Source organism: Coregonus clupeaformis, chromosome 12 (assembly GCF_020615455.1).
Source record: "Coregonus clupeaformis isolate EN_2021a chromosome 12, ASM2061545v1, whole genome shotgun sequence".
Lineage (NCBI taxonomy): Eukaryota > Metazoa > Chordata > Actinopteri > Salmoniformes > Salmonidae > Coregonus > Coregonus clupeaformis.
Genome location: NC_059203.1, coordinates 54,344,292 through 54,369,791, shown reverse-complemented (window position 1 = coordinate 54,369,791; position 25,500 = coordinate 54,344,292). Strand labels below are relative to the sequence as shown.

Here is a 25,500-nt window from a genome sequence, read left to right as displayed (position 1 = left end):
ACACACAAACATGGTCCTGTCAGCGGTATCGATCGCATCTCGGGGCTGCTGGTGGATGAACCTGTCATGGCCAACAAGGAGCGGACGGCAGGATAATGAAGTCTTCCTACTCTGTCTGATGGCTCCTGACATCTATGTGTGCGTGTGTGTGTGTTTGTGTGTGTGAGAGAGTGAGTTTTCCAGCTCTCTGGGGCTCATGGGGCTGCCCACGGGCATCCTCAGTGCTGCCTGACTAAATTGGATGGAAGGAGGCCCCCTGATGGGGAGACGTGCTCCGTCGTGTCATATAAACGAGCCGCAGACTGGGGGGAGAGCTAGGGGTGCTAATAAAGACCTCGTAATCTGTCATACACACACACACACTCACAGGGCTAATCAGCAGTCTATTATATATGTCCCATCGGTCAGTCCTGATAAAAATCTATTTGAACACCTCTCTCTTGTCAGTAGATATGCCCAGTCTTTACCATTTACTTGATATCTCCATTCTGAGAATATCTATGGCTATCCTCTTTCTACAGGTATGCAACCTATACTGAACATCAACCATTACCTTCCTCTCTCTGCAGAAGTGTAAGACAGTGTTCACACTTTGCCTGTTCTATACATTTACTACGCTATATTTCCTAGACACACAGACAGCCATAAGCTTTGGAACATTCACAAGATAACTAAACGTCTTCTCCATCCCCTCTTCCTCCATCTCTCCCTCTTTCCTTCCCTTCATCTCTAGCTGATGCTCACAAACACATCGGTATGATCTCTCTCTCTCTCTCTCTCTCTCTCTCTCTCTCTCTCTCTCTCTCTCTCTCTCTCTCTCTCTCTCTCTCTCTCTCTCTCTCTCTCTCTCTCTTTCTCTCTCTCTCTCCAGGTCTGTGCAGGATTTCACACTTGATGAGCAGCAGGGAGACTATTTTAATCCATACAACAACCCCAGTAATTACACACACACACGTACACACACACACACACAAACACAGACTAATCCATCTACCACAAGCCCAGTCCTATTGCTGCTGTTACTCCTTTCCCTGTGGGTTACCTACTCTCTATCTCCTCACACCTCACCGAGCTGAGACTCCCATTAAGTTTTAGTTAGGGTTTTATCTAAAATTAGGATGACAACACCCCCAAAACATTCAAAGAATATTTTTGATCAAATCTATTTAGAGTGCCTTGCAAAGGTATTCATCCCCCTTGGCGTTTTTCCTATTTTGTTGCATTACAATTTTTATTTGGATTTCATGTAATGGACATACACAAAATAGTCCAAATTGGTGAAGTGAAATGAAAAAAAGACAATGTTTCAAACAATTCTTAAAAAATTAATAACGGAAAAGTGGTGTGTGCATATTTATTCACCCCTTTTGCTATGAAGCCGCTAAATAAGATCTGGTGCAACCAATTACCTTCAGAAGTCACATAATTAGTTAAATAAAGTCTACCTGTGTGCAATCTAAGTGTCACATGATCTGTCACATGATCTCAGTATACAGTGGGGAGAACAAGTATTTGATACACTGCCGATTTTGCAGGTTTTCCTACTTACAAAGCATGTAGAGATCTGTCATTTTTTATCATAGGTACACTTCAACTGTGAGAGACGGAATCTAAAACTAAAATTCAGAAAATCACATTGTATGATTTTTAAGTAATTCATTTTCATTTTATTGCATGACATAAGTATTTGATCACCTACCAACCAGTAAGAATTCCGTCTCTCACAGACCTGTTAGTTTTTCTTTAAGAAGCCCTCCTGTTCTCCACTCATTACCTGCATTAACTGCACCTGTTTGAACTCGTTACCTGTATAAAAGACACCTGTCCACACACTCAATCAAACAGACACCAACCTTTCCACAATGGCCAAGACCAGAGAGCTGTGTAAGGACATCAGGGATAAAATTGTAGACCTGCACAAGGCTGGGATGGGGGCAGGACAATAGGCAAGCAGCTTGGTGAGAAGGCAACAACTGTTGGCGCAATTATTAGAAAATGGAAGAAGTTCAAGATGACGGTCAATCACCCTCGGTCTGGGGCTCCATGCAAGATCTCACCTCGTGGGGCATCAATGATCATGAGGAAGGTGAGGGATCAGCCCAGAACTACACGGCAGGACCTGGTCAATGACCTGAAGAGAGCTGGGACCACAGTCTCAAAGAAAACCATTAGTAAATCCTGCAGCGCACGCAAGGTCACCCTGCTCAAGCCAGCGCATGTCCAGGCCCGTCTGAAGTTTGCCAATGACCATCTGGATGATCCAGAGGAGGAATGGGAGAAGGTCATGTGGTCTGATGAGACAAAAATATAGCTTTCTTTGCAACCCCAAGAACACCATCCCAACCGTGAAGCATGGAGGTGGAAACATCATTCTTTGGGGATGCTTTTCTGCAAAGGGGACAGGACGACTGCACTGTATTGAGGGGAGGATGGATGGGGCCATGTATCGCAAGATCTTGGCCAACAACCTCCTTCCCTCAGTAAGAGCATTGAAGATGGGTCGTGGCTGGGTCTTCCTGCGTGACAATGACCCGAAACACACAGCCAGGGCAACTAAGGAGTGGCTCCGTAAGAAGCATCTCAAGGTCCTGGAGTGGCCTAGCCAGTCTCCAGACCTGAACCCAATAGAAAATCTTTGGAGGGAGCTGAAAGTCCGTATTGCCCAGCGACAGCCCCGAAACCTGAAGGATCTGGAGAAGGTCTGTATGGAGGAGTGGGCCAAAATCCCTGCTGCAGTGTGTGCAAACCTGGTCAAGCCCTACAGGAAACGTATGCTCTCTGTAATTGCAAACAAAGGTTTCTGTACCAAATATTAAGTTCTGCTTTTCTGATGTATCAAATACTTATGTCATGCAATAAAATGCAAATTCATTACTTAAATATCATACAATGTGATTTACTGTTTGGTGTTCACCAAAAGGCATGTGGGAGACTCCCCAAACATATGGAAGAAGGTACTCTGGTCAGATGAGACTAACATTGAGCTTTTTGGCCATCAAGGAAAATGCTATGTCTGGCGCAAACCCAACACCTCTCATCACCCCAAGAACACCATCCAAGCATCATGCTGTGGGGATGTTTTTCATCGGCAGGGACTGGGAAACTGGTCAGAATTGAAGGAATGATGGATTGCGCTAAATACAGGGAAATTCTTGAGGGATACCTGTTTCAATCTTCCAGAGATTTGAGACTGGGACGGAGATTCACCTTCCAGCAGGACAATGACCCTAAGCATACTGCTAAAGCAACACTCGAGTGGTTTAAGGGGAAACATTTAAATGTCTTGGAATGGCCTAGTCAAAGCCCAGACCTCAATCCAATTGAGAATCTGTGGTAAGACTTAAAGATTGTTGTACACCAGCGGAACCAATCCAACTTGAAGGAGCTGGAGCAGTTTTGCCTTGAAGAATGGGCAAAAATCCCAGTGGCTAGATTTGCCAAGCTTATAGAGACATACCCCAAGAGTAATTGCTGCAATAGGTGGCTCTACAAAGTATTGACTTTGGGGGGTGAATAGTTATGCACGCTCAAGTTTTCTGTTTTTTTGTCTTGTTTCTTGTTTGTTTCACATTAAAAAATATTTTGCATATTCAAAGTGGTAGGCATGTTGTGTAAATCAAATGATACAAACCCCCAAAAAATCCATTTTAATTCCAGGTTGTAAGGCAACAAAATAGGAAAAATGCCAAGGGGGGTGAATACTTTCGCAAGCCACTGTATTTATATACAAAAAATTGATTACGTTTCCTTAGAATGTTCTCCTAACATTCACTGTATCAACAACCACAGAACATTCCCCAAAAGTGTTTGTATCTCTTGTCATTTACCCACAATGTTTTACATGCTAGGTTCCCACAACCTAATGAAACATTCTGCGAACCTTTAAAGAACAGACGAAATGTGTTCTAGGACGTTCTTGTAATACAAGGTGAATGTTTTTTTGCACCCTAAAATAAATATTGTAGAATCATCCGCACAACATATATTTTGTGATATACCCACAATGTTCTCACCAGACTGTTCCCACAACCTAATGAAACATTCTGGGAATCTTTAAAGAACAAATTAAATGTGTTCTAGGAACGTTCTTGTAACATCAGATTTATATTTTATATAAACATTCTATAATCATCACCACGACTGGACAGTTTTTGCGTTATGAGAATATTTGCCGCTAACTAACGAATGTTCTGGGAACCTTCACAGAACGGATTTTGGTTTGCTGGGCACTCTCTGTCCATATGTCTTTCTCTCTCTTCATCAGAGGGTTTCTAAAGCGTAAATAATTACATTATGGAAATCTGGTGTTGCTGGGGTGGCACATTTCATACACAGCAAACTGTCAGAGTGGCAAAATGACCAGAGTGTTGTTTGTATGTGAGCCTGTGTGTGTGTGTGTGTGTGTGTGTGTGTGTGTGTGTGTGTGTGTGTGTGTGTGTGTGTGTGTGTGTGTGTGTGTGTGTGTGTGTGTGTGTGTGTGTGCGCGTGTAGGGGCCTATCAGTCTGCTTCTCTTGACAAAAACTGTCATGACACCCGTTTATCACAGACCCCATGGGGGAGAGCCTTTCCTCCACAAGGGCACTGCTACCAGAGCTCAGCAACTCACCGCAACAAGATCTCATGGTTTCACCAATTTGACTTTAGATTCCGACTTTTGTCCACGTTTCTCCAAATGTCAAATTTCGAAGTTGCTCCAAACATCACATTTCTAGGTGTTTTGGACACCCTGGGTTGCTCCTCCTGCTGCGGCTGCACCCTGGGATGCTCTGCTGCTGTCGCCGGCGCCTCGTGGCTGGTTAAGTTTAGGCATTCATTAGTTATTAGTTAAGTTAAGGGTTTGGGATAGGGTAAAAAAATAATGACTGGGATTGAACACACGATCCTCGGAGCTGACGCTAGCAAAACACAAGAATTCATGGAATACCAAGAGAGGAATACCAACATAAATCCTCACATCAGTCAAATCTATCACTGCAAATTATCCGGTACATTTTGATTAAACCTCCAATTGTTGTATTACCCAGACCTTTTCTAAAGTCTTGAGCGCAGATAAGTGTTTCCATAAGTGTGGTAGAGAGGCCTCTGCTAACCACTGCTATGGCCCTGACTAAGAGCCTTATAAAACTGAATAGCTTTTAAGGGCAAAAGAGTCTAAGTAACATCATTTATAAATCCCCTTAAAAATCCCTCAGTTTAAGCTAGAGATATCTGTTTTTTGCATTTTGCATGGGCTGCGTCTCAATCCACCACATGTGCCTATGTCGGCCTTCCGAATCTGCGGTGGAAGGTGGCCGAGCTACAGCTGTGTTTGTCAGACCATGAGATATCCTGAAGATCGGTCTTTTCACAAAATTGACTGTGTCGTCAGAACGGTTTGGCTAATATGACCACGCAACGGCAAGATGAGACTCTCACTAACATGATGGTGTTCTTCGTTTTGATCTACGACCCCCACAAGCCCCACAGGACTTGTCTGAAGGTAACCCGATACCAGTTTAAACAAATGAATGAAAGTATGGAGGTAGTTTTGTGCCAACAGAAAAAAGGGGTTAAATACAGTTCATTCGGAAAGTATTTAGACCCCTTGACTTTTTCCACATTTTGTTACGTTACAGTGTCACGTTCGTTCATGAATGGGTCAGACCAAGGCGCAGCGTGATATGCGTACATGTTTATTAAATATTAAACACAACGACAAAACAACAAACAAAACGAAACGTGAAGTCCAAGGCAGCACAACACAACATACCTTAACTGGAACAAGATCCCACAACCCACTAGTGCCAATAGGCTGCCTAAGTATGGTCCCCAATCAGAGACAATGAGCTACAGCTGCCTCTGATTGGGAACCACACCGGCCAACATAGATCTATGCATACTAGATTCTACAACATAAAACAAACACAACAAGGAATATACACACCCTGACTCAAAATATAAGCGTCCCCTGAGTTAGCGCGTGACATACAGCCTTATATTAAAATTGATTAAATCGTTTTTTTCCCTCATCAATCTACACACAATACCCCATAATGACAAAGCAAAAACTGATTTTTAGCAATTTAATCGCTGGTTGACTCAAGGACATTAAAAGACTCAAAGACATTAAATCCCGAAGCCACTCCTCCATTGTCTTGGCTGTGTGCTTAGGGTCGTTGTCCTGTTGGAAGGTGAACCTTCGCCCCCGTGTCTGAGGTCCTGAGCGCTCTGGAGCAGGTTTTCATCAAGGATATCTCTGTACATTGCTCCGTTCATCTTTGCCTCAATCCTTACTAGTCTCCCAGTCCCTGCCGCTGAAAAACATCCCCATAGCATGATGCTGCCACCACCCAGCTTCACCATAGGGATGGCGCCATGTTTCCTCCAGACGTGATGCTTGGCATTCAGGCCAAAGAGTTCAATCTTGGTTTCATCAGACCAGAGAATCTTGTTTTCATTTACATTTACATTTACACCATTTAGCAGACGCTCTTATCCAGAGCGACTTACAGTTAGTGAGTGTCATGAGCACTCTCTCTCCCTGGTAGCAACATTAATTGCATTCAATTATCTTCCACTCTGCTCACCTCCCTCTCTCTACTCAGCCTAACTAGCTCCACCTGCCCTGCTCTGCTCTTGTTACCTGGCCAGCTGCACTGCATTTCCCACTCACCATCCTCACCTTGCCTCACTCTGTTCTAATTACTCTGCCAGCTGAACTGCATTTCCCCACTACCTCTCCCAGTATATCAAGCCCTGTTTTTCAGCCAAGCCCTGTCAGATCGTCTTCAAACCCGGACCAGTAACCTGCCTGTCTGCGCTCTGACTCCTGTTTGTGATACCGATCCTTTCTTGACTGCCTCCTTGTTCTACTGCCCCGTCCTATCCCAACCTGTCTTCTGGACCTCGACTACTCTCCGATCTTCAGCCCCTCCGGTCTCCGACCACCAGATGAGCGTGCCCAGACGTTTCACCACCCTCAGCCCGATACGCCGCTCCATCACTGGGGAACACACACACTAAGCACTTGGACTGGACACCCCCGGACATTTGGTGACCCCCGGAGCACAGGTACCCACAGGAGGACCCTGAAAGACCCTGACACCCCTGGGACTCCTCTTCCCGCCTGTAACCTTGAATAAAGAACTCTGAATTTGAACTTGCGCTCTTGGGTCCTCTTCTGTTCTTGACAGAACGATCTGACCATCATGGACCCAGCGCACTCCCTGACCACGGTGGAGGAAGAGCCAGAGAGGACTGCCCTACAGCGACTGGAACGCTCTGAGGGAGACATAAATCGGATGGCTGGCGACATCGCTTCCCTTCTCCAGCTATTCAACCAGCAGCAACAACAGTTCCAACTGCAGCAACAACAGCTAGCCCAAGCCCTGCAACTACTCTCAAGCCCGGCTACTCCACCTGCACCCCCCTGGTCCTTTTGTTCCTGTACCACCCGATACTCCTTCATCCCTCCGCTGGAGGTCCCAATGCTGCAGGCCCGGCAGTGCTGCCACCAGATCCCCACGCTCCTGAACCAAGGATTGGGAACCCGAAACGTTTTGATGGCAACCAGAAGCAAGTAAGACCATTCTTGAGCAGCTGCCGAATCCAGTTTGCACTACAGCCCAGGACTTTCTCAACAGAGGGAGCCAAGGTGGGGTATGTCATCACACATCTCACCGGTCGAGCTCGGTTGTGGGAAACGGCGAATTCGACCGCAAACCCCAGCCTGTGCCTCCTTCAGTGCCTTTGAGGAGGGAGATGTTAAAGGTCTTTGACCTAGGCTCGCCAACAGCCGAAGCGTCACAAGCTCTGCTCACCATCCGTCAGGGCAATCGGACAGTGGCAGACTTCTCCATTGACTTTCGTACCCTGGCCAGCCAAAGCTCGTTTAACCCAGAGGCACTGGTGCAAGCCTTCCTCCATAGCCTGGCGGACTATATCAGGGCGAGCTTGTTTCCCATGACCCGCCCTCAACGCTTGATGCCGCCATTGACCTTGCCGTTCGCATTGACCGCCGTATACAGACCCGGAGGAGGGAGAAGGGCCGTCTCAGTCAACCTGCCATCCGTGCTCGGGTCGATACCGCTTCTGTCCAGCCCCTGCCTGTCAAGTCCCATAGCCAACTCAATCAGCCTGAGCCCATGGAGATTGGCCGTGCCTCTCTGACTCCCGAGGAGCGTCGGCGCCGTCTAAGCTCCAACCTTTGCCTCTACTGTGGTGGCGAGAATCACCGTGTCGCTACTTGTCCGGCAAAAGCCGCAGCTCACCAGGTGTAGGGGAGATCCGGGTGAGCTCAACAAGCCTTCAGTCTCCCTCCATCCGAAAGACCCTGCTTCATCTCCGCCTTCAGCTTTCTGACAAGACTCATACATTGGCCGCCCTTGTGGATTCCGGAGCCGAAGCAAACATCATGGACCCTGAGCTTGCACAGCAACTGGGCGTGAACCATCATCAACTGACACACCCATTCCTGCACGAGCCCTGGATGGGCATCATCTTGGCACTGTCACTCATATCTCCGCCCCTGTGACAATCCTGCTGTCCGGAAACCACCAGGAGTCCATCCAGTTTCACCTCCTACACTCACCTGGCCAACCACTCATTCTTGGATACCCGTGGCTCCGTCAGCACAACCCCCACATCGACTGGGGAGACAGGAACAGTCCGTGAGTGGGGAAGGAGTTGTCACCAGACCTGTTTAAGGGGGCCACCCTGCCCGTTCACCGGGGAAGGATCTAGCGCTACCTCCGACATATCCAATGTTCCGGCCTGTTACCACAGCCTGAAAGAGGTGTTCAACAAATCCAAGGCGACATCTCTACCCCCCACACAGACCCTATGACTGCGCGATTGATCTCCTGCCTGGCACAGCACCTCCCAAGGGTCGTCTGTATTCACTGTCAGCCCCGGAAAGAAAGGCCATGGAGGACTACATTAATGACTCTCTTGCCTCCGGGATAATTAGACCGTCGTCTTCCCCGCAGGAGCGGGATTCTTCTTTGTCGGCAAGAAGGACGGTTCTCTTCGTCCATGCATAGATTACCGGGGTCTGAACGACATCACGGTTAAGAATCGCTACCCACTGCCCTTACTTTCGTCTGCCTTCGAACTGCTGCAGGGGAGCCACTGTATTCACTAAGCTGGACCTTCGCAATGCCTACCATCTGGTGCGGATGAGGGAGGAGACGAATGGAAGACAGCGTTCAACACACCAACCGGCCACTATGAATATCTCGTCATGCCCTTCGGCCTCACCAATGCCCCAGCAGTTTTTCAAGCCCTAGTGAATGATATCCTCAGGGACATGCTAAATACGTTCGTATTTGTGTACCTTGGACGATATTTTAATATTCTCAAAGACTCTGTCAGAACACACGCACCACGTCCGGTTGGTCCTGCGCCGCCTGCTGGAGAACTCTCTTTTCGTGAAGGCAGAGAAGTGCGAGTTCCATGCCAAGACCGTTTCATTCCTGGGGTATGTGGTGACCGAGGGCAGCATTCAGATGGATCTCACGAAGGTGTCGGCTGTCACTTCCTGGCCAGTTCCTGAGTCTCGGAAGAAGTTGCAACAGTTCCTGGGCTTTGCCAACTTTTATAGGAGATTCATCAGAAACTATAGCACAGTGGCTGCACCCCTCACGGCGCTAACCAGCACTAAACAACCGTACCAATGGACATCAGCTGCTGATAAGGCCTTCAATATCCTCAAGACATGTTTCACTTCTGCTCCCATCCTCCAGATGCCAGATGCAGCAAGGCAGTTTGTGGTGGAGGTAGATGCTTCGGACGTGGGAGTGGGTGCAGTGCTTTCTCAAAGAGCAGCTGAGGATGGCAAGATGCACCCCTGTGCCTTCTACTCCCGTCGGCTAACCCCTGCCGAATGCAACTACGACATTGGGAACCGCGAGCTGTTGGCTGTCAAGCTCGCCCCTTGAAGAATGGCGGCACTGGTTAGAGGGGTCAAAGGAACCATTCGTAGTGTGGACAGACCACAAGAACCTGGAGTATATCCAAACAGCCAGGAGGCTGAACTCCCGTCAACAGCGGTGGTCTCTGTTCTTTACGCGCTTCAATTTCACGCTCTCCTACCGCCCGGGATCTCGCAACATCAAACCTGATGCTCTTTCCCCGGATGTTTCAGAAGGACGAGACCACCGCCATGACAGCTCCCATTCTTCCCAGCCACTTGGTCGTGGCGGCCCTCACCTGGGAGATCGAGAAGCAGGTCATGGAGGCTCTTCGGGACCAGCCAGGTCCAAGCACCAGCGCCCCCAACCGTCTGTTTGTTCCAGCAAATCTCAGGTCACCTGTGATTCAGTGGGGGGCACGAATCCCGTCTGGCCTGTCATCCCGGCATCACTCGCACCCTTCATCTGGTCCGTCAGCGGTTCTGGTGGCGGGGATGAGACGGGATGTCCGAGAATTCATCCGAGCTTGTCCCACTTGTAACTCGAAACAAGACTCCCAACCAGCCTCCTGCTGGGTTGCTGCAACCCCTACTCATACCCAAGAGGCCCTGGTCCCACGTTTCACTGGACTTTGTTACGGGCCTTCCGCCCTCTGACGGACACACAGTCATCCTTACCATTGTTGACCGCTTTAGTAAGATGACCCACTTCGTGCCCCCTTCCCAAACTACCCTCTGCTAAAGAGACCTCCCAGGTGGTCCTGGAACATGTGTTTCGTATCCATGGCCTACCCCAGGATATAGTGTCAGACCGGGGCCCAATTCTCAGCAACCTTTTGGAAGGAGTTCTGTCATCTCCTTGGGGCCACCGCCAGCCTATCGTCTGGATTCCACCCGCAGTCAAACGGCCAGACTGAACGCATGAACCAGGAGCTGGAGAAGGCACTGAGGTGTGTGGCTTCCCAAAATCCCCGGGCCTGGGCTCAACACCTGCTCTGGGTGGAATATGCCCATAATTCACTCACCAGTTCCTCCACCGGGCTCTCCCCCTTTCAGTGTGTCTACGGGTATCAACCTCCACTGTTTGCCAGCCAGGAGGCGGATGCCACCTGTCCGTCTGCTCTTGCGTATGCCCGCCGCTGCCGCGCACTCTGGGCCCAGGCTCGCACTGTGCTCCTGAAGTCTGGAACCAGCTACGCCGTCGGTGCCAACCCGACGGAGGACCCAGCACCTACTTACCGGGTTGGTCAGAAGGTCTGGCTGTCTGCCCGGGATCTGCCGCTGCGGGTTGTATCACAAAAGCTGGCCCCTCGCTTCATTGGTCCTTTTCCTGTGCAGAAAGTCATCAGTCCAACGGCGGTCCGACTTCAGTTGCCCGCTTCCATGCGGGTCCACCCCACCTTCCACGTCTCCAAGGTCAAGCCGGTCCATGAAAGTCCCCTGGTCCCTGCAGCTCCGGCGCCACCTCCTCCGCGCCTCGTAGATGGCGGTCCTGTCTTCACCGTCCGGCGGCTGCTCCGCTCTAGGCGAAGGGGTAGGGGTCTCCAGTACCTCGTTGATTGGGAGGGATATGGTCCAGAGGAGAGGACCTGGATCCCGGCCAGGAGGATAGTGGACCGGACCCTTATCACTGACTTCCACCGACTACATCCTGATCAGCCTGCAATCCGTAGGGGCCGTCCAAGAGGGGTTCCTAGCCGTCCGGCCCGCCCTGCTCCTGTCTCAGTGCCTGTCCTGTCTCCCGACCGTGACCCTCCAGCTCCTTCTGAGGATGAGGAGATTCACTCGGACCGCTCGGAGGAGTTCTGACCCGCCGCCTGCTCCCCTCCACCCTCCCGGCATGATGTTGTTCTTGGGACTTCTGGGGCCGTCCCCTTGGAGGGGGTCCTGTCATGAGCACTCTCTCTCCCTGGTAGCAACATTAATTGCATTCAATTATCTTCCACTCTGCTCACCTCCCTCTCTCTACTCAGCCTAACTAGCTCCACCTGCCCTGCTCTGCTCTTGTTACCTGGCCAGCTGCACTGCATTTCCCACTCACCATCCTCACCTTGCCTCACTCTGTTCTAATTACTCTGCCAGCTGAACTGCATTTCCCCACTACCTCTCCCAGTATATCAAGCCCTGTTTTTCAGCCAAGCCCTGTCAGATCGTCTTCAAACCCGGACCAGTAACCTGCCTGTCTGCGCTCTGACTCCCTGTTTGTGATACCGATCCTTTCTTGACTGCCTCCTTGTTCTACTGCCCCGTCTATCCCAACCTGTCTTCTGGACCTCGACTACTCTCCGATCTTCAGCCCCTCCGGTCTCCGACCACCAGATGAGCGTGCCCAGACGTTTCACCACCCTCAGCCCGATACGCCGCTCCATCACTGGGGAACACACACACTAAGCACTTGGACTGGACACCCCCGGACATTTGGTGACCCCCGGAGCACAGGTACCCACAGGAGGACCCTGAAAGACCCCTGACACCCCTGGGACTCCTCTTCCCGCCTGTAACCTTGAATAAAGAACTCTGAATTTGAACTTGCGCTCTTGGGTCCTCTTCTGTTCTTGACAAGTGAGTACATAATTATTATTATTATTATTATTTTTTTACTTCATACTGGCCCCCCGTGGGAATCGAACCCACAACCCTGGCGTTGCAAATGCCATGCTCTACCAACTGAGCTACATCCCTGCCGGCCATTCCCTCCCCTACCCTGGACGACGCTGGGCCAATTGTGCGCCGCCCCATGGGTCTCCCGGTCGCGGCCGGATACGACAGAGCCTGGATTCAAACCAGGATCTCTAGTGGCACAGCTAGCACTGCGATGCAGTGCCTTAGACCACTGCGCCTTAGAGTCCTTTAAGGGCCTTTTGGCAAACTCCAAGTGGGCTGTCATGTGCCTTTTACTGAGGAGTGGCTTCCGTCTGGCCACTCTACCATAAAGGCCTGTTTGGTGGAGTGCTGCAGAGATGGAGCTCTGTCAGGGTGACCATCGGGTTTTTGGTCACCTCCCTGACCAAGGCCTTTCTCTCCCGTTTGCTCAGTTTGGCCGGGCGGCCAGCTCTAGGGAGAGTCTTGGTGATTCTAAACTTCTTTCATTGAAGAATGATGGAGGCCACTGTGTTCTTGGGGACCTTCAATGCTGATACCCCTTCCCCAGATCTGTGCCTCGACACAATCCTGTCTCTGAGCTCTACGGACAATTCCTTCGACCTCATGGCTTGGTTTTTGCTCTGACATGCACTGTCAACTCTGGGACCTTATGTAGACAGGTGTGTGCCTTTCCAAATCATGTCCAATCAGTTAAATTTACCACAGGTGGACTCCAATCAAGTTGTAGAAACATCTCAAGGATGATACAAGGATACAGGATGCAACTGAGCTCAATTTCGAGTATCATAGCAGAGGGATCCTTGATGGAAACCTGATCCAGAGCGCTCAGGACCTCAGAACTGAAAATAGCTGTGCAGCAATGCTCTCCATCCAACCTGATAGAGCTTGAGAGGATCTGCAGAGAAGAATGGGAGAAACTCCCCAAATACAGGTGTGCCAAGCTTGTAGCCAATAAAAAGAAAAGATTAAGATGGGCAGTCTGAGATATGGCTTTTTCTTTGCAACTCTGCCTAGAAGGTCAGCATCCCGGAGTCGCCTCTTCACTGTTGACGTTGAGACTGGTGTTTTGCGGGTACTTTTTAATGAAGCTGCCAGTTGAGGACCTGTGAGGCGCCTGTTTCTCAAACCAGACACTCTAATGTATTTGTCCTCTTGCTCAGTTGTGCACCGGGGCCTCCCACTCCTCTTTCTATTCTGGTTAGAGCCAGTTTGCGCTGTTCTGTGAAGGGAGTAGTACACAGCGTTGCACGAGATCTTCAGTGTCTTGGCATTTTCTCGCATGGAATAGCCTTCATTTCTTAGAACAAGAATAGACTGACGAGTTTCAGAAGAAAGTTATTTGTTTCTGGCCAGTTTGAGCCTGTAATCGAACCCACAATTGCTGATGCTCCAGATACTCAACTAGTCTCAAGAAGGCCAGTTTTATTGCTTCTTTAATCAGCACAACAGTTTTCAGCTGTGCTAACATAATTGCAAAAGGGTTTTCTAATGATCAATTAGCCTTTTAAAATGATAAACTTGGATTAGCAAATACAACATGCCATTGGAACACAGGACTGATGGTTGCTGATAATGGGCCTCTGTACGCCTATGTAGATATTCCATTACAAATCAGCCGTTTCCACTTACAATAGCCATTTACAACATTAACAATGTCTACACTGTATTTCTGATCAATTTGATGTTATTTTAATGGACAAAACAATTGCTTTTCTTTCAAAAACAAGGACATTTCTAAGTGACCCCAAACTTTTGAATGGTAGTGTATGTAGATGTGTTGTTTCTGTTTTTTATTTTTAATACATTTGCAAAATGTAAAAAAATAAAAAATAAATGTTGTTTTGTCATTATGGGGTATTGTGTGTAGATTGATGAGAGGGAAAAAATAATTTAATCCATTTTAGAATAAGGCTGTAACGTAACAAAATGTGGAAAAATTCAACGGGTCTGAACTTTCCCAATGCACTGTATACCTACAGGGGTCCTATAATATAATAATAATAATATGCCATTTAGCAGACGCTTTTATCCAAAGCGACTTACAGTCATGCGTGCATACATTTTTTTTTTTTTTTGTGTATGGGTGGTCCCAGGGATTGAACCCACTACCTTGGCGTTACAAGCGCCGTGCTCTACCAGCTGAGCTACAGAGGACCACTGTCCTAAAATTCAAAATCAAATAGCTAAATGATCCATGGTATGACCATCTTAAGACAATTCCATATGTTAGCTTAGTAGACCCCCCCCCCCCACCAAATGCTTACATTTTTAGATTAATGGCATTTTTACCTACAAGAATGTATGAGAATTCAATAACACCTGTGATGCGGATTAGAACTCCCTATCTGTCTGATAGTCATCTTCAAACATTTATGCCAACTTCAAACTGACATCTCAAAGTGTTTGCCAAACTCTGCACCCGGAGGAGCCTATTCATTCATGTCTGTGTCTTAATGATCACATCAGCAGACAATGAGCTGATTGGTTGATTGGGTAATTGTGTCCCAGCAGGGGAGGGAGGCATGTCACATCTCTGACAGGAGCGTGGAAAGGAAAGTGACAGTTCTAACGCACATGGATGTGTGTTACTGTGTGTGTGTGTGTGTGTGTGTGTGTGTGTGTGTGTGTGTGTGTGTGTGTGTGTGTGTGTGTGTGTGTGTGGCAGGACAGTGACAGCTCAATGCTCTGATCACTCTGAGAGTGGCTAATTCAATACCCCATGCATCATCCCCCACCGTTACAAAATGCACATTTACTAAGGAGGAAATAGGGGATAGCTCTGTCCTCCCTGTCATCTCCTGTCCTCCCCTGTCCTCCCCTGTCATCCCCTTACTCCACCTCCTCTCCTCCATCTTCCACTTCTCCTCTTGTTCTCCTCTTTCTACTTCTCTTCTCTTTCTCCTCCCTCCCTCAGTTCTATTGGTCTCTTCTTTCTTCTACCTCCACACAATATACTACTTTTGTCCATTCCCCCTCTTCTTCTTTTCCACCTTCGTCCTTCCTCTCTTTTCTCTCTCTCCCCTCTGCCTCTTAACAATATAAATGGATTGCATTTCTTCCCACTTTTCACTGCGTCTCAAAACGCTTTACACTTGTCTCCCCTTCTTTCCCCTCGTCCTTCTCTCTCCCTCTACGTCTTCCCTCTCCTCTTTGCTATCTTGTGAGATCAAACAATGTGTCAGACTGACATGATATAGTGGGAAAGGAAGCTGATGGGAGAATAATGGGGACTTTACTGGCACTTTCAACAACAAGTTCTAGTTAATGCACTTTACCACTCCACTGTATCTCTGCCTCAGTCTTCAGATGGATTACACACACACACAATCATAAGTGCAAACATGCCCACACGCGCAAATGCGCACACACGCACACACACGCACACACACGCACACACACGCGCGCACACACAAGAAAAACATCTTACCCCATGTGATGGGTATGTTTGCCAGCCCCAGTCTCCTGATATCGAGGAGGTGTCTAGTAGATTCACTGCAAAACAGAAAGAACATCTGTGAGGATAAACGTCAATGTAATGTGTGTAGTACTCACAGTCACCCACCCTATAATGAACAGAGTGCATGGACAGCTGCAGAATATTACAGGAACATTGGCCGCAGTGTGTGTGTCTGTGCTAGCACTTGTGTGGCTGCTGGGTCTGACTCTATTGGGCTTACTAATCACCTTAGTGCTGAGGTTTCTCACTGGGTGATCAATAAAGTTGATCAGCACACACACACTCCCATCCAAAACTCACACTTCTCCATTCCAACCCCAGCTTCAGCCCTCCATCCAGCATGTAGACACAAGCCAGCCCAGATAGCCAGCCATCCCCTTTGCTCTACCCACATTTATTGACAGCCACATAATACTAAGGGTTGTTAAAGCAGGCTCCAAGGTGAGCCAGAGAAATGTGGAGATGTAGGTGAGTTTGTTTGGGAAGGTTTTGTATCTCTGTGTCACATGCTTTATGTCACACAGCTCACGCTGTACTGGGCTGTGACACCAAATCAAATCAAATGTTATTTGTCACATGCGCCGAATACAACAGGTGTAGGCTTAACTATGAAATGCTTACTTACGAGCCCGTCCCAATGATTCAGTTAAAAATAATGAGAAAAAAATTATAAAAAGGTAAAATGCTTATATTTTTCCTGTTTACATTTACATTTTAGTTTCACACTTGTACAAATGTACGAGTGTGTGTTGGAAATGTGTTTTTTCGCATATCCAACTCCGCTTGAGACACCCTCGGAGAGTGGGGTCACGGCCAGGAATCAGCCATTATTGATGGCGACCCTGGAGCAATTTTAGGGTTAAGTGCCTTGCTCAAGGGCAGATCGACCATCTTTTGACATAGTGGGCTCGGGGATTTGAACTAGAAACCTTTCAGTTACTGGCCCAACACTAACCGCTGTAACACAAGATGAGTAAAATACACATGAATTAAGCTATATACAGGGAGTACCAATACCTGTACCATATCACTGTGCAGGGGTACAAGGTATTTGAGGTAGATACAGTATGTACATGAAGGCAGGGTAAAGTGACTAGGCATCACGATAGATAATAATAAGAGTAAAATAAAGAACAGAGTAGCAGTATATGATGAGTGTGAAAGTGTGTGTGTGTATGTGTGTGTGTGTGTGTGTTGTGTTTGTGTGTGTGTATGTAGTGTATGTGTGCGTGTGTGTTTGTGTGAGAGTGTCAGTGTAGTGTGTGTGAGTGAGTGTATATATAGTCTTGTGAGTGTGCATAGAGTCAGTGCAAGATAGGGTCAATGCAGAATAGACCAGGTAACCACTTGATTAACTATTTAGTAGTGTTATGGCTTGGGGGTAGAAGCTGTCTCGGAGCCTGTTAGTCCGATAGCCGATTCTCTAGTACCATTTGCCGGTCTGTAGCAGAGTGAACAGTCTATGGCTTGGGTGGCTGAAGTCTGGCAATTTTTCAGGCCTTCCTCTGACAGTGTCTGATATAGAGGTCCAAGTGGCAGGGAGCTCTGCTCCAGTGACGTACTGTGCTGTCCGCACCACCCTCTGTAGCACTTTGCAGCCTCCTGAGGGGGAAGAGGTGCTGTTGTGCCATCTTCACGACTGTGCAGGTGTGTGCGGACCATGTTAAGTTCTTAGTGTTGTGGACGCCAAGGAACTTGAAGCTCTCGACCCGCTCCACTACAGCCCCGTCGATGTGGATGGGGGCGTGCTCTCCCCCTGTTTCCTGTAGTCCACGATCAGCTCCTTGGACTTACTGACATTGAGGGAGAGGCTGTCATCATACAGAGATACACACACCTGTGTTACAGATGAGGTGGGATGCCTGAGGCCGGGGCCATTGTCACAGCATCCTGGAGCAGAGCATCACAGCAGTTATATCACCTTGACCCAATTTACCCTCCGAGCCCTGGGAGCCCAAACCTCCGCCTCAGTATGGTCTGTATAGGTACACCACTCTCTATCTCCCTCCCTCCCTCTCTTGCTATCTCTCTCTCTCTCTCTCTCTCTCTCTCTCTCTCTCTCTCTCTCTCTCTCTCTCTCTCTCTCTCTCTCTCTCTCTCTCTCTCTCTCTCTCTCTCTCTCTCTCTTGCTTTCTCTACATCTCTCTCTCTCTCTCCTCTCTCTCTTTTTTCTCTGTATGTGTGTTTGTTTACCATCCTCCCTCTCTTCTCACACACTTATCAAGAGGAATTGATGTCTGCCCCAGGGTTCACTGTCACACCAGCTGATGTTCCACACATTAAAATGAGCTTTTCAAGACTGTTCACACCTCTCTCTCTCTCTCTCTCTCTCTCTCTCTCTCTCTCTCTCTCTCTCTCTCTCTCTCTCTCTCTCTCTCTCTCTCTCTCTCTCTCTCTCTCTCTCTCTCTCTCTCTCTCTCTATCCCTCTCTCTCTCTCTCTCTATCTCTCTCTCTTTCTCTTTCTCTCATTCTCTCCCTCTCTTTCTCGTATTGTAAATAGTTGGTGTGGCGGTGGCCCTAATTTGGGTGTGCTGGCGCTGAGGAGAGCAGTGGGTCAGAACACTGAAACAGATGGCACTGCCACCCCTCCCCCTCATCTTCCTCTCCCTCCTGCCGTCATCTCTCTCCTGCTCTCCCTCCTTCAGGGTGCCTCTCTCCCACCGTCTTGCGCTGATGATGCGTTCAGCCCCTCTCTCAATCCAAGGTCACAAATTGATGTCACTATTACACGCCTTTAAGTGTTAGTCATCCCAGCTCAAGTGACATAATGAAAATATCAGCCAAATGTGACTGGATTTAATCATTCTGCCAGGCACTGGGGGAATACTGCTATACCGTTGTTAATAAAGGACAAAAAACAAGACACATTTCTCTGGCAGACTTTGATACACCATATCACTCCAAAGCCTTTGAAGAAATAAGAGGTGTCCCAACGGTATTAATTTAATTTCCTCTCAAATTAAAAATGTATTTAATTTGCTCTGCCTGTCTGGAATAGGACTTATACACAACCATCAGTGCTGTAGATGTCTCTTTAATGTGACATACTGTAGACAGTGTGGAAGGAGCGGGCAGTGAGACAGTAATTAGCATGTTGTTGTTCACATCTGCTTTCTGGTTGTCCTCCTGATTCACAGAGAAGACATTGAGACAGGCGGTGTTAACTCTGATATATGAGTGAAAGAGAGGGGGGGGGGTAGAGAAAAAGAGACAGAGAGACAGAGAGAAAGAGAGAGGTATTCAGAGTGACTAGATAGAGACCAGATAGTAATATGAATTAGCTAGCCCTTGACACCCAGACATGCCCTGGAGCGTAGCCTAACTCAATGCCAGGTCTGCAGACTGTTTACCTATCACTATTCTGGAGAGAATAAATAAGAGTGGATTACTGCATGCAGTAGTTGTGACAGTAGCAGTTGTGGTGCAGTTTCAATATGGTTATAGTACAGTGGGCCACAGTAGCGTCGTCCTCAGTCAACCATCACCCCTGTCCAACCCAGTGGCCCCCAGCATCCACCTCAGTGGATCTGAGCTCCAGAATGTCGACCACTTCACATGTCTGGGGAGCACCATCTCCAAGTACGGCTCACTCGACCAATAAATAATAAGCAGAATCCAGAAAGCAAGCCAGTCATCGGGAAGGCCTCAGCCTCAGAACAAGATACTCAACCATCACTCTTTGAAAATCTATAATCACAACCCAGCCAACTCACAGACATCACTTCCTTCCGATCCACCTGGCACTCCAAACCCCTCACAGCAGTAGACAACTTTGAGCTGGACAGAAACAACTAACTGCAGCCAGAGCAAAGCATCATTCCCACACAATCAGTCCAGCAACACCAGCGGAAGCACATATCCTTAATGTCTCAGAGTCTGCGCTTCAAAACTCTGAATCCTGAGACATTCAAGAACCCACAATAAACCTAAATGACTGCACAAAGTCGTCATATTAGAGGCTGCTGCTTATATACATAGATTAGAAATCACTGGCCACTTTAATAAATGGAACACTAGTCACTTTAATAATGTTTACATATTTTGCATTACTCATCTCACATGTATATACTGTATTCTATACTATTCTACTGTATCTTAGTCTATTCCGCTCTGATGTTGCTCGTCCATATATTTATTTATATATTCCATTGCTTAATTCCATTGCTTTACTTAGATTTGTGTGTATTGGGTATATGTTGTGACATTTTTTGATATTACTGCACTGTTGGAGCTAGAAACACAAGCATTTCGCTACACCCACAATAACATCTGCTAAACACGTGTATGTGACCAATAAAATGTGATTAGATTTGATAGTCAAAACTGACAGTCTGGCAGAGAAAGATAGTAGTAGTATAACCGTATATAATTATATTGCTGTTTTCCAAGTACACCCACTCCAGCAGTGCCAGAAATGAGAGAGTTAAATATTTTTCTTGAGGGGCAAGAGTGCTTCTCCTAAAGGGCTCTCAGCTTGAAATGTTGTTTGTTCATCTTTCACAGCTCTCTGTTCATAACAGAAACACAGCAAAAGAAACCCTTCTCTCTCTCTCTCTCTCTCTCTCTCTCTCTCTCTCTCTCTCTCTCTCTCTCTCTCTCTCTCTCTCTCTCTCTCTCTCTCTCTCTCGTTCTCTCTCTCCCTCTCTAACAGCGCTGGTCAAGGCAGGCCGAGCCGAGGCGTGCGTCTCAGGAAAAACAGGTGAATTATGTGATTGGCAGAAGGAGAGGAAGTTAGATGTAACGCCTGCAGCGCAGTCTCCAGCACAACAATACGTTTAAAACCAAACAGGGAAAATAAACATAAAGGAAATCTAATTTCCCTCATAGGGTCAGGTTTCCAACAGAACATAATTGTTTTTTATTAAAACATTTTCCTCTCAGAAATACAAAATTTCTCAACCCTCACATTATGGGCTATTTTGTATCATTTAAACCAGATGTTAACCACAAATGAACAGGGTCATTCGTGAATTGTGGTGGTAAATGCTGTCCCTTTACTTTGGCACCATAATACATTTTCCGTTTTATTTGTTATTTAATAAGAAAATATATGTAAGTCCTTTATACTGTAAAACATATATTTGTATGCATTGTAGAAACTACTGGGGGATAGTAAATTGGTTTGTCCCACTGGTCATGTGTAGAGGTGTTTTGACATGTTTGGTGGATTTAGAGATATCTATCTATTATTTTGAATGCTAGACAGTGAGCAAAAGTATTTAATATATTGTATAGATCAATAAAAACAAAGAAGGCTATTAAAATTCCTTTTTTTTACTAGTATAATGTGTGTCCCTCAGTTTTATGTCGTTGGTGTTGCCGCCTTGAAAATCACTGATTACAAAGATATACACTCACAGGCCAGTTTATTAGGTACACCCATCTAGTACCGGGTTGGACCTCCCTTTGCCTCCAGAACAGCCTGAATTCTTCGGGGCATGGATTCTACAAGTCGGAAATATTCCACAGGGATGTATGTCCATGCTAACGCGATGGCATCATGCAGTTGCTGCAGATTAAATGGCGGTACACCACCGCCACCAGCGTGTAACGTTGACACCAGGCAGGATGGGTCCATTGACTTAGGCTGCTTACACCAAAATCCTGACTCTGCCATCAGCATGACGCAACAGGAACTGGGATTTGTTGGACCAGGCAATGTTTTTCAACTCCTCAATTGTCCATTGTTGGTGATCGCGTGCCCACTGGAGCCACTTCTTCTTGTTTTTAGCTGATAGGAGTGGAACCCGGTGTGGTCGTCTGCTGCAATAACCCGTCTGTAACAAGGATCGACAAGTCGTGTGTCCCAAGACGCAGTCCTGCACACCACTGTTGTGCTGCGCTGTTATTTGTCTGTTTCTGTTCCGCCTCTTAGTTTGCACGATTCTTGCCATTCTCCTTCGACCTCTCTCATCAACGAGCTGTTTTCGCTCACAGGACTGCCGCTGACTGGATGTTTTTTGTTTGTAGCACCATTCTCGGGAAACCCTAGACACTGTTGTGCGTGAAAAGCCCAGGAGGGAGGACGTTTCTGCGATTCTGGATCTGGCGTGCCTGGCACCAACGATCATACCATGCTCAAGGTTTTGCCCATTCTAACATTCAATCGAACAGTAGCTGAGTTCCTTGATGCCTGTCAAGGTGTACAAGGACCTTGAGCATTCTCTCCAAACTGTTATCAGGGGAGGGGTCTATATTAAAGAAAATTATGAGCTAATCACACCCTTTTAATATGTCATATATTTAAGGCAGTGGTCACCAACCTCTGAGTCAAGATCACTTTCTGAGTCAAAATGCAGGCTGAGATCTACCACTCAGATTGTTTTTTAAACATGAGCCTATGCAACATTAATCAATTAAAAACAGTTTTGTGGCAATGGGGTTTGTGCAGTAGGCTATAGGCCCAATACATTATCACTGCATATTGGCTATGCTTGAATTGTTCTTTTTTTTTTCTTTTTTTTTATGTTTGCAAATGTATTGAAAATTAAATACAGAAATATCTAATTTACATAAGTATTCACACCCCTGAGTCAAAACTTTGTAGAAGCACCTTTGGCAGAGATTACAGCTGTGAGTCTTTCTGGGTAAATTTTTAAGAGCTTTCCACACCTGGATTGTGCAACATTTGCCCATTATTATTACAAAAATTCTTCAAGCTCTATCAAATTGTTTCTTTTTTTTTTTACATCAAGTTTTTATTATTTCAATTCATAGGATTAATACAATACATTTATACATATATTTTTCAAGGTCCCCCCCACCCCCAATCTGATAGCATGTAAAATAAATCACGAGATAAAAACAAATACATTTTTATTACATAGTAAATCTACTGAACAATACATCATATAGCCTCAGAAATAGTGACCAATTATGGATGTAAAGGCCTGTTGGTTAAGAGTTCAGAAATGTCCGCTGCTGCTTTTCCATGTGTCCAGAGTGGACACCTTGGCCCTGTGGATCCTGGTCGTGGAGAGCTCCGTAAGTACAATTTCCTTAAATGTGAGCAGCCATTGTTGCAATGGTAACGGTTGAGGTGGAATCCACCTTTATACAATCATTTTCTTAGCAGCTGTGGTTCCTGCCAACCACACTCTCCATTGGCGTTCTGACAAGTACAAATCAGAGTCATCACAATGCAGCATCACTATTGGATCAAATGGCAATATTTGATCTATAAGTACAGAGATTACATCGTTGACTTTCCCCCAGAATTCAACCACCCCCAGGCATTTCCACAGCACATGCTGAAAAGTATCAAGGTCCCCTGTGGTGCAGAACTCACATAATGGCGATACTGTCTCCCAATGTATTTGTCTGTCAGCAGTTGTACATTTTCTTCCCCCATACAGTGGATATAGTTAATGGTTTTTGTGCTGCTAGAATTAATTGACTATAGATATCAGAAACAACTCATTTTGAGGGGCATCTGTCCGTTAGAAGTTTGACCAATGGGTGTACTGGTAATTCTGCTCCCCAGTGGACCCCATAGGCTTGCATGGATAGAAGAAGTTGATGGTAATGACAAGATTATGAATTAAAACACTGCCGGATTTCCCAGAAACAGGAGTCCATTCACATTGAATATGTCTTTCAAAGTATAAATACCCTTCTTAGACCAATAATCTGATATAAATGGTTTCTTACACGCTAATAATTCTTTATTACGCCATATTGGAGAGTATGAATGCCATTTAAGATTAATGACTTGTGTCATGCACAAAGTAGATGTCCTAACCAACTTGCCTAAACTTTAGTTTGTTCACAAGAAATTGGAGTGGTTGAAAAATGAGTTTTAATGACTTTAACCTAAGTGTATGTAAACTTCCGACTTCAACTGTATGTAAGTAAATCTGCCCTGTTTATCATTTCCACTTTTCAATTGTAAGGGGTAGATTGCATTTATGTAGAATAAGCACCCCTTTAGATTTGAAGGAGGATGCAGCTGCCAGTTTGTAGTATTTGTTTTGAAGTCTATGGACATCACCCTCTAAAAGATGTGCAATAGAGCAATGTCTACTTTATTCCTATGTAATAAATCAAGACATTTAATTAACTTATTTGGCTCGTTAGAACACCTCAGATTACAGGAAATGATCACTAAATTAGCCATGATCCATCTGTGGTGATGTGAATAGCAGTTTGATGGATAAAAGGGGGGAGGGGAAAGTAACTTATGATAGCTATAAAATGACTATTCAGTTGCCAACTAAATAATTGTAAACCAGATATTCCATAAAAAAACAGTAAACATATCCATTGTTGGATAAAATTATATATAAAATGACAAAACCCTTCAGATTGCCATTCCACCCCAATAACCCTGCAAAATGCATCAAAACAATAATAATAAAGAATCCCTCCCCTCCCTGACAGGTTAGGACACAACAGTCCTCCCTCTCCACTCAATGTTAGACCCATGACTGAACGCAGCGGTGTTTATCACTAAAACCCTCCCACATATTTCCCAAATATCTTGCATTAACTGACACAATGGAGTTATGAGAATGGCAAGAAATGCTCAATTGACTGAATGATTAAGCCTAAACGTAGCACAAACATGGAGAATTAACTTGCAAAATAATTCAGTGTTGATAGTGATAGTTGACTTCTCTAGCTACGCAGTTGTTGTCAAATCAAATCAAATCAAATAGCAACATAATAATATAATAATAATAATAATAAATAATAATAATAATATGCCATTTAGCAGACGCTTTTATCCAAAGCGACTTACAGTCATGTGTGCATACATTTTTGTGTATGGGTGGTCCCGGGGATCGAACCCACTACCCTGGCTTTACAAGCGCCGTGCTCTACCAGCTGAGCTACAGAGGACCACGAGACAAGTTAGCTAGCCAGCTACCACCAGACAAAGTTATCACACGAACGTTGTAAACGTAACTTAGTTGTAAAATACAAACAATTTTTGTTTATAGAAGCTAGATAACCTTTCAACAAAATGTAGATTATACTGAACACTACTGAATAGATAATCAGTTAGCTAGCTAACAGTTGTGTTGATGACTTACTTAGCTGTACTTGATGCTAACGTTAGCTATAACGTTACGGTCCCAATCACCCAACTAACTGGAAAGCTAGTTTGCTAGCTAGCTAGCTTGCTGGTGCTCCGTTGTCGAAGTTCATAATGATTTCAAGTAATTATATCAAATATTCCTCAAAGTTCCTTGAAGTTGTGGATAAAATCCTCTTGACCAGTTCACTTATTCCATAGGTTCCCTGGTGCTTGCATAGCCCCGTTGTTGAGTCTTCCTCCTCACAGTAGGACCAGCGGCGTTGTGCTCACTGTGGTGCTCATGGTTGTCCTTTCCCAGTGATGCCACAAACTCCTCAGCGTCTTATGCAGTGGTGAATGACAGGCACTCTCCCCTCTGTGTGGCCCGGAGTGTTGCTTGATAGAAGAATGAGCTCTGCTGCTCTGGCTCCTGGTAGAATGGCTTGGCGGTCGTTTTACCGGAGGACCTTGAAGATCAACTCGGTCTGTCTGAAGCATTACCAGTCCCAGGTCCCGAGTAGATGCGATG

The 25,500-nt window shown here is 46.3% G+C and overlaps 1 protein-coding gene across 1 annotated transcript in view; it reads right to left on the bottom strand.

Annotated features, from left to right (window-relative positions):
• Positions 1–25,500, bottom strand: part of LOC121577671 (ephrin type-A receptor 8-like) — a 131,141-nt gene that overhangs the window by 63,812 nt on the left and 41,829 nt on the right. Inside the window, exon 2 of the mRNA XM_041891442.2 lies at positions 15,922–15,986. Coding sequence (XP_041747376.1) covers positions 15,922–15,986 — 65 coding nt within the window. The remainder of the gene's footprint in view (positions 1–15,921; positions 15,987–25,500) is intronic.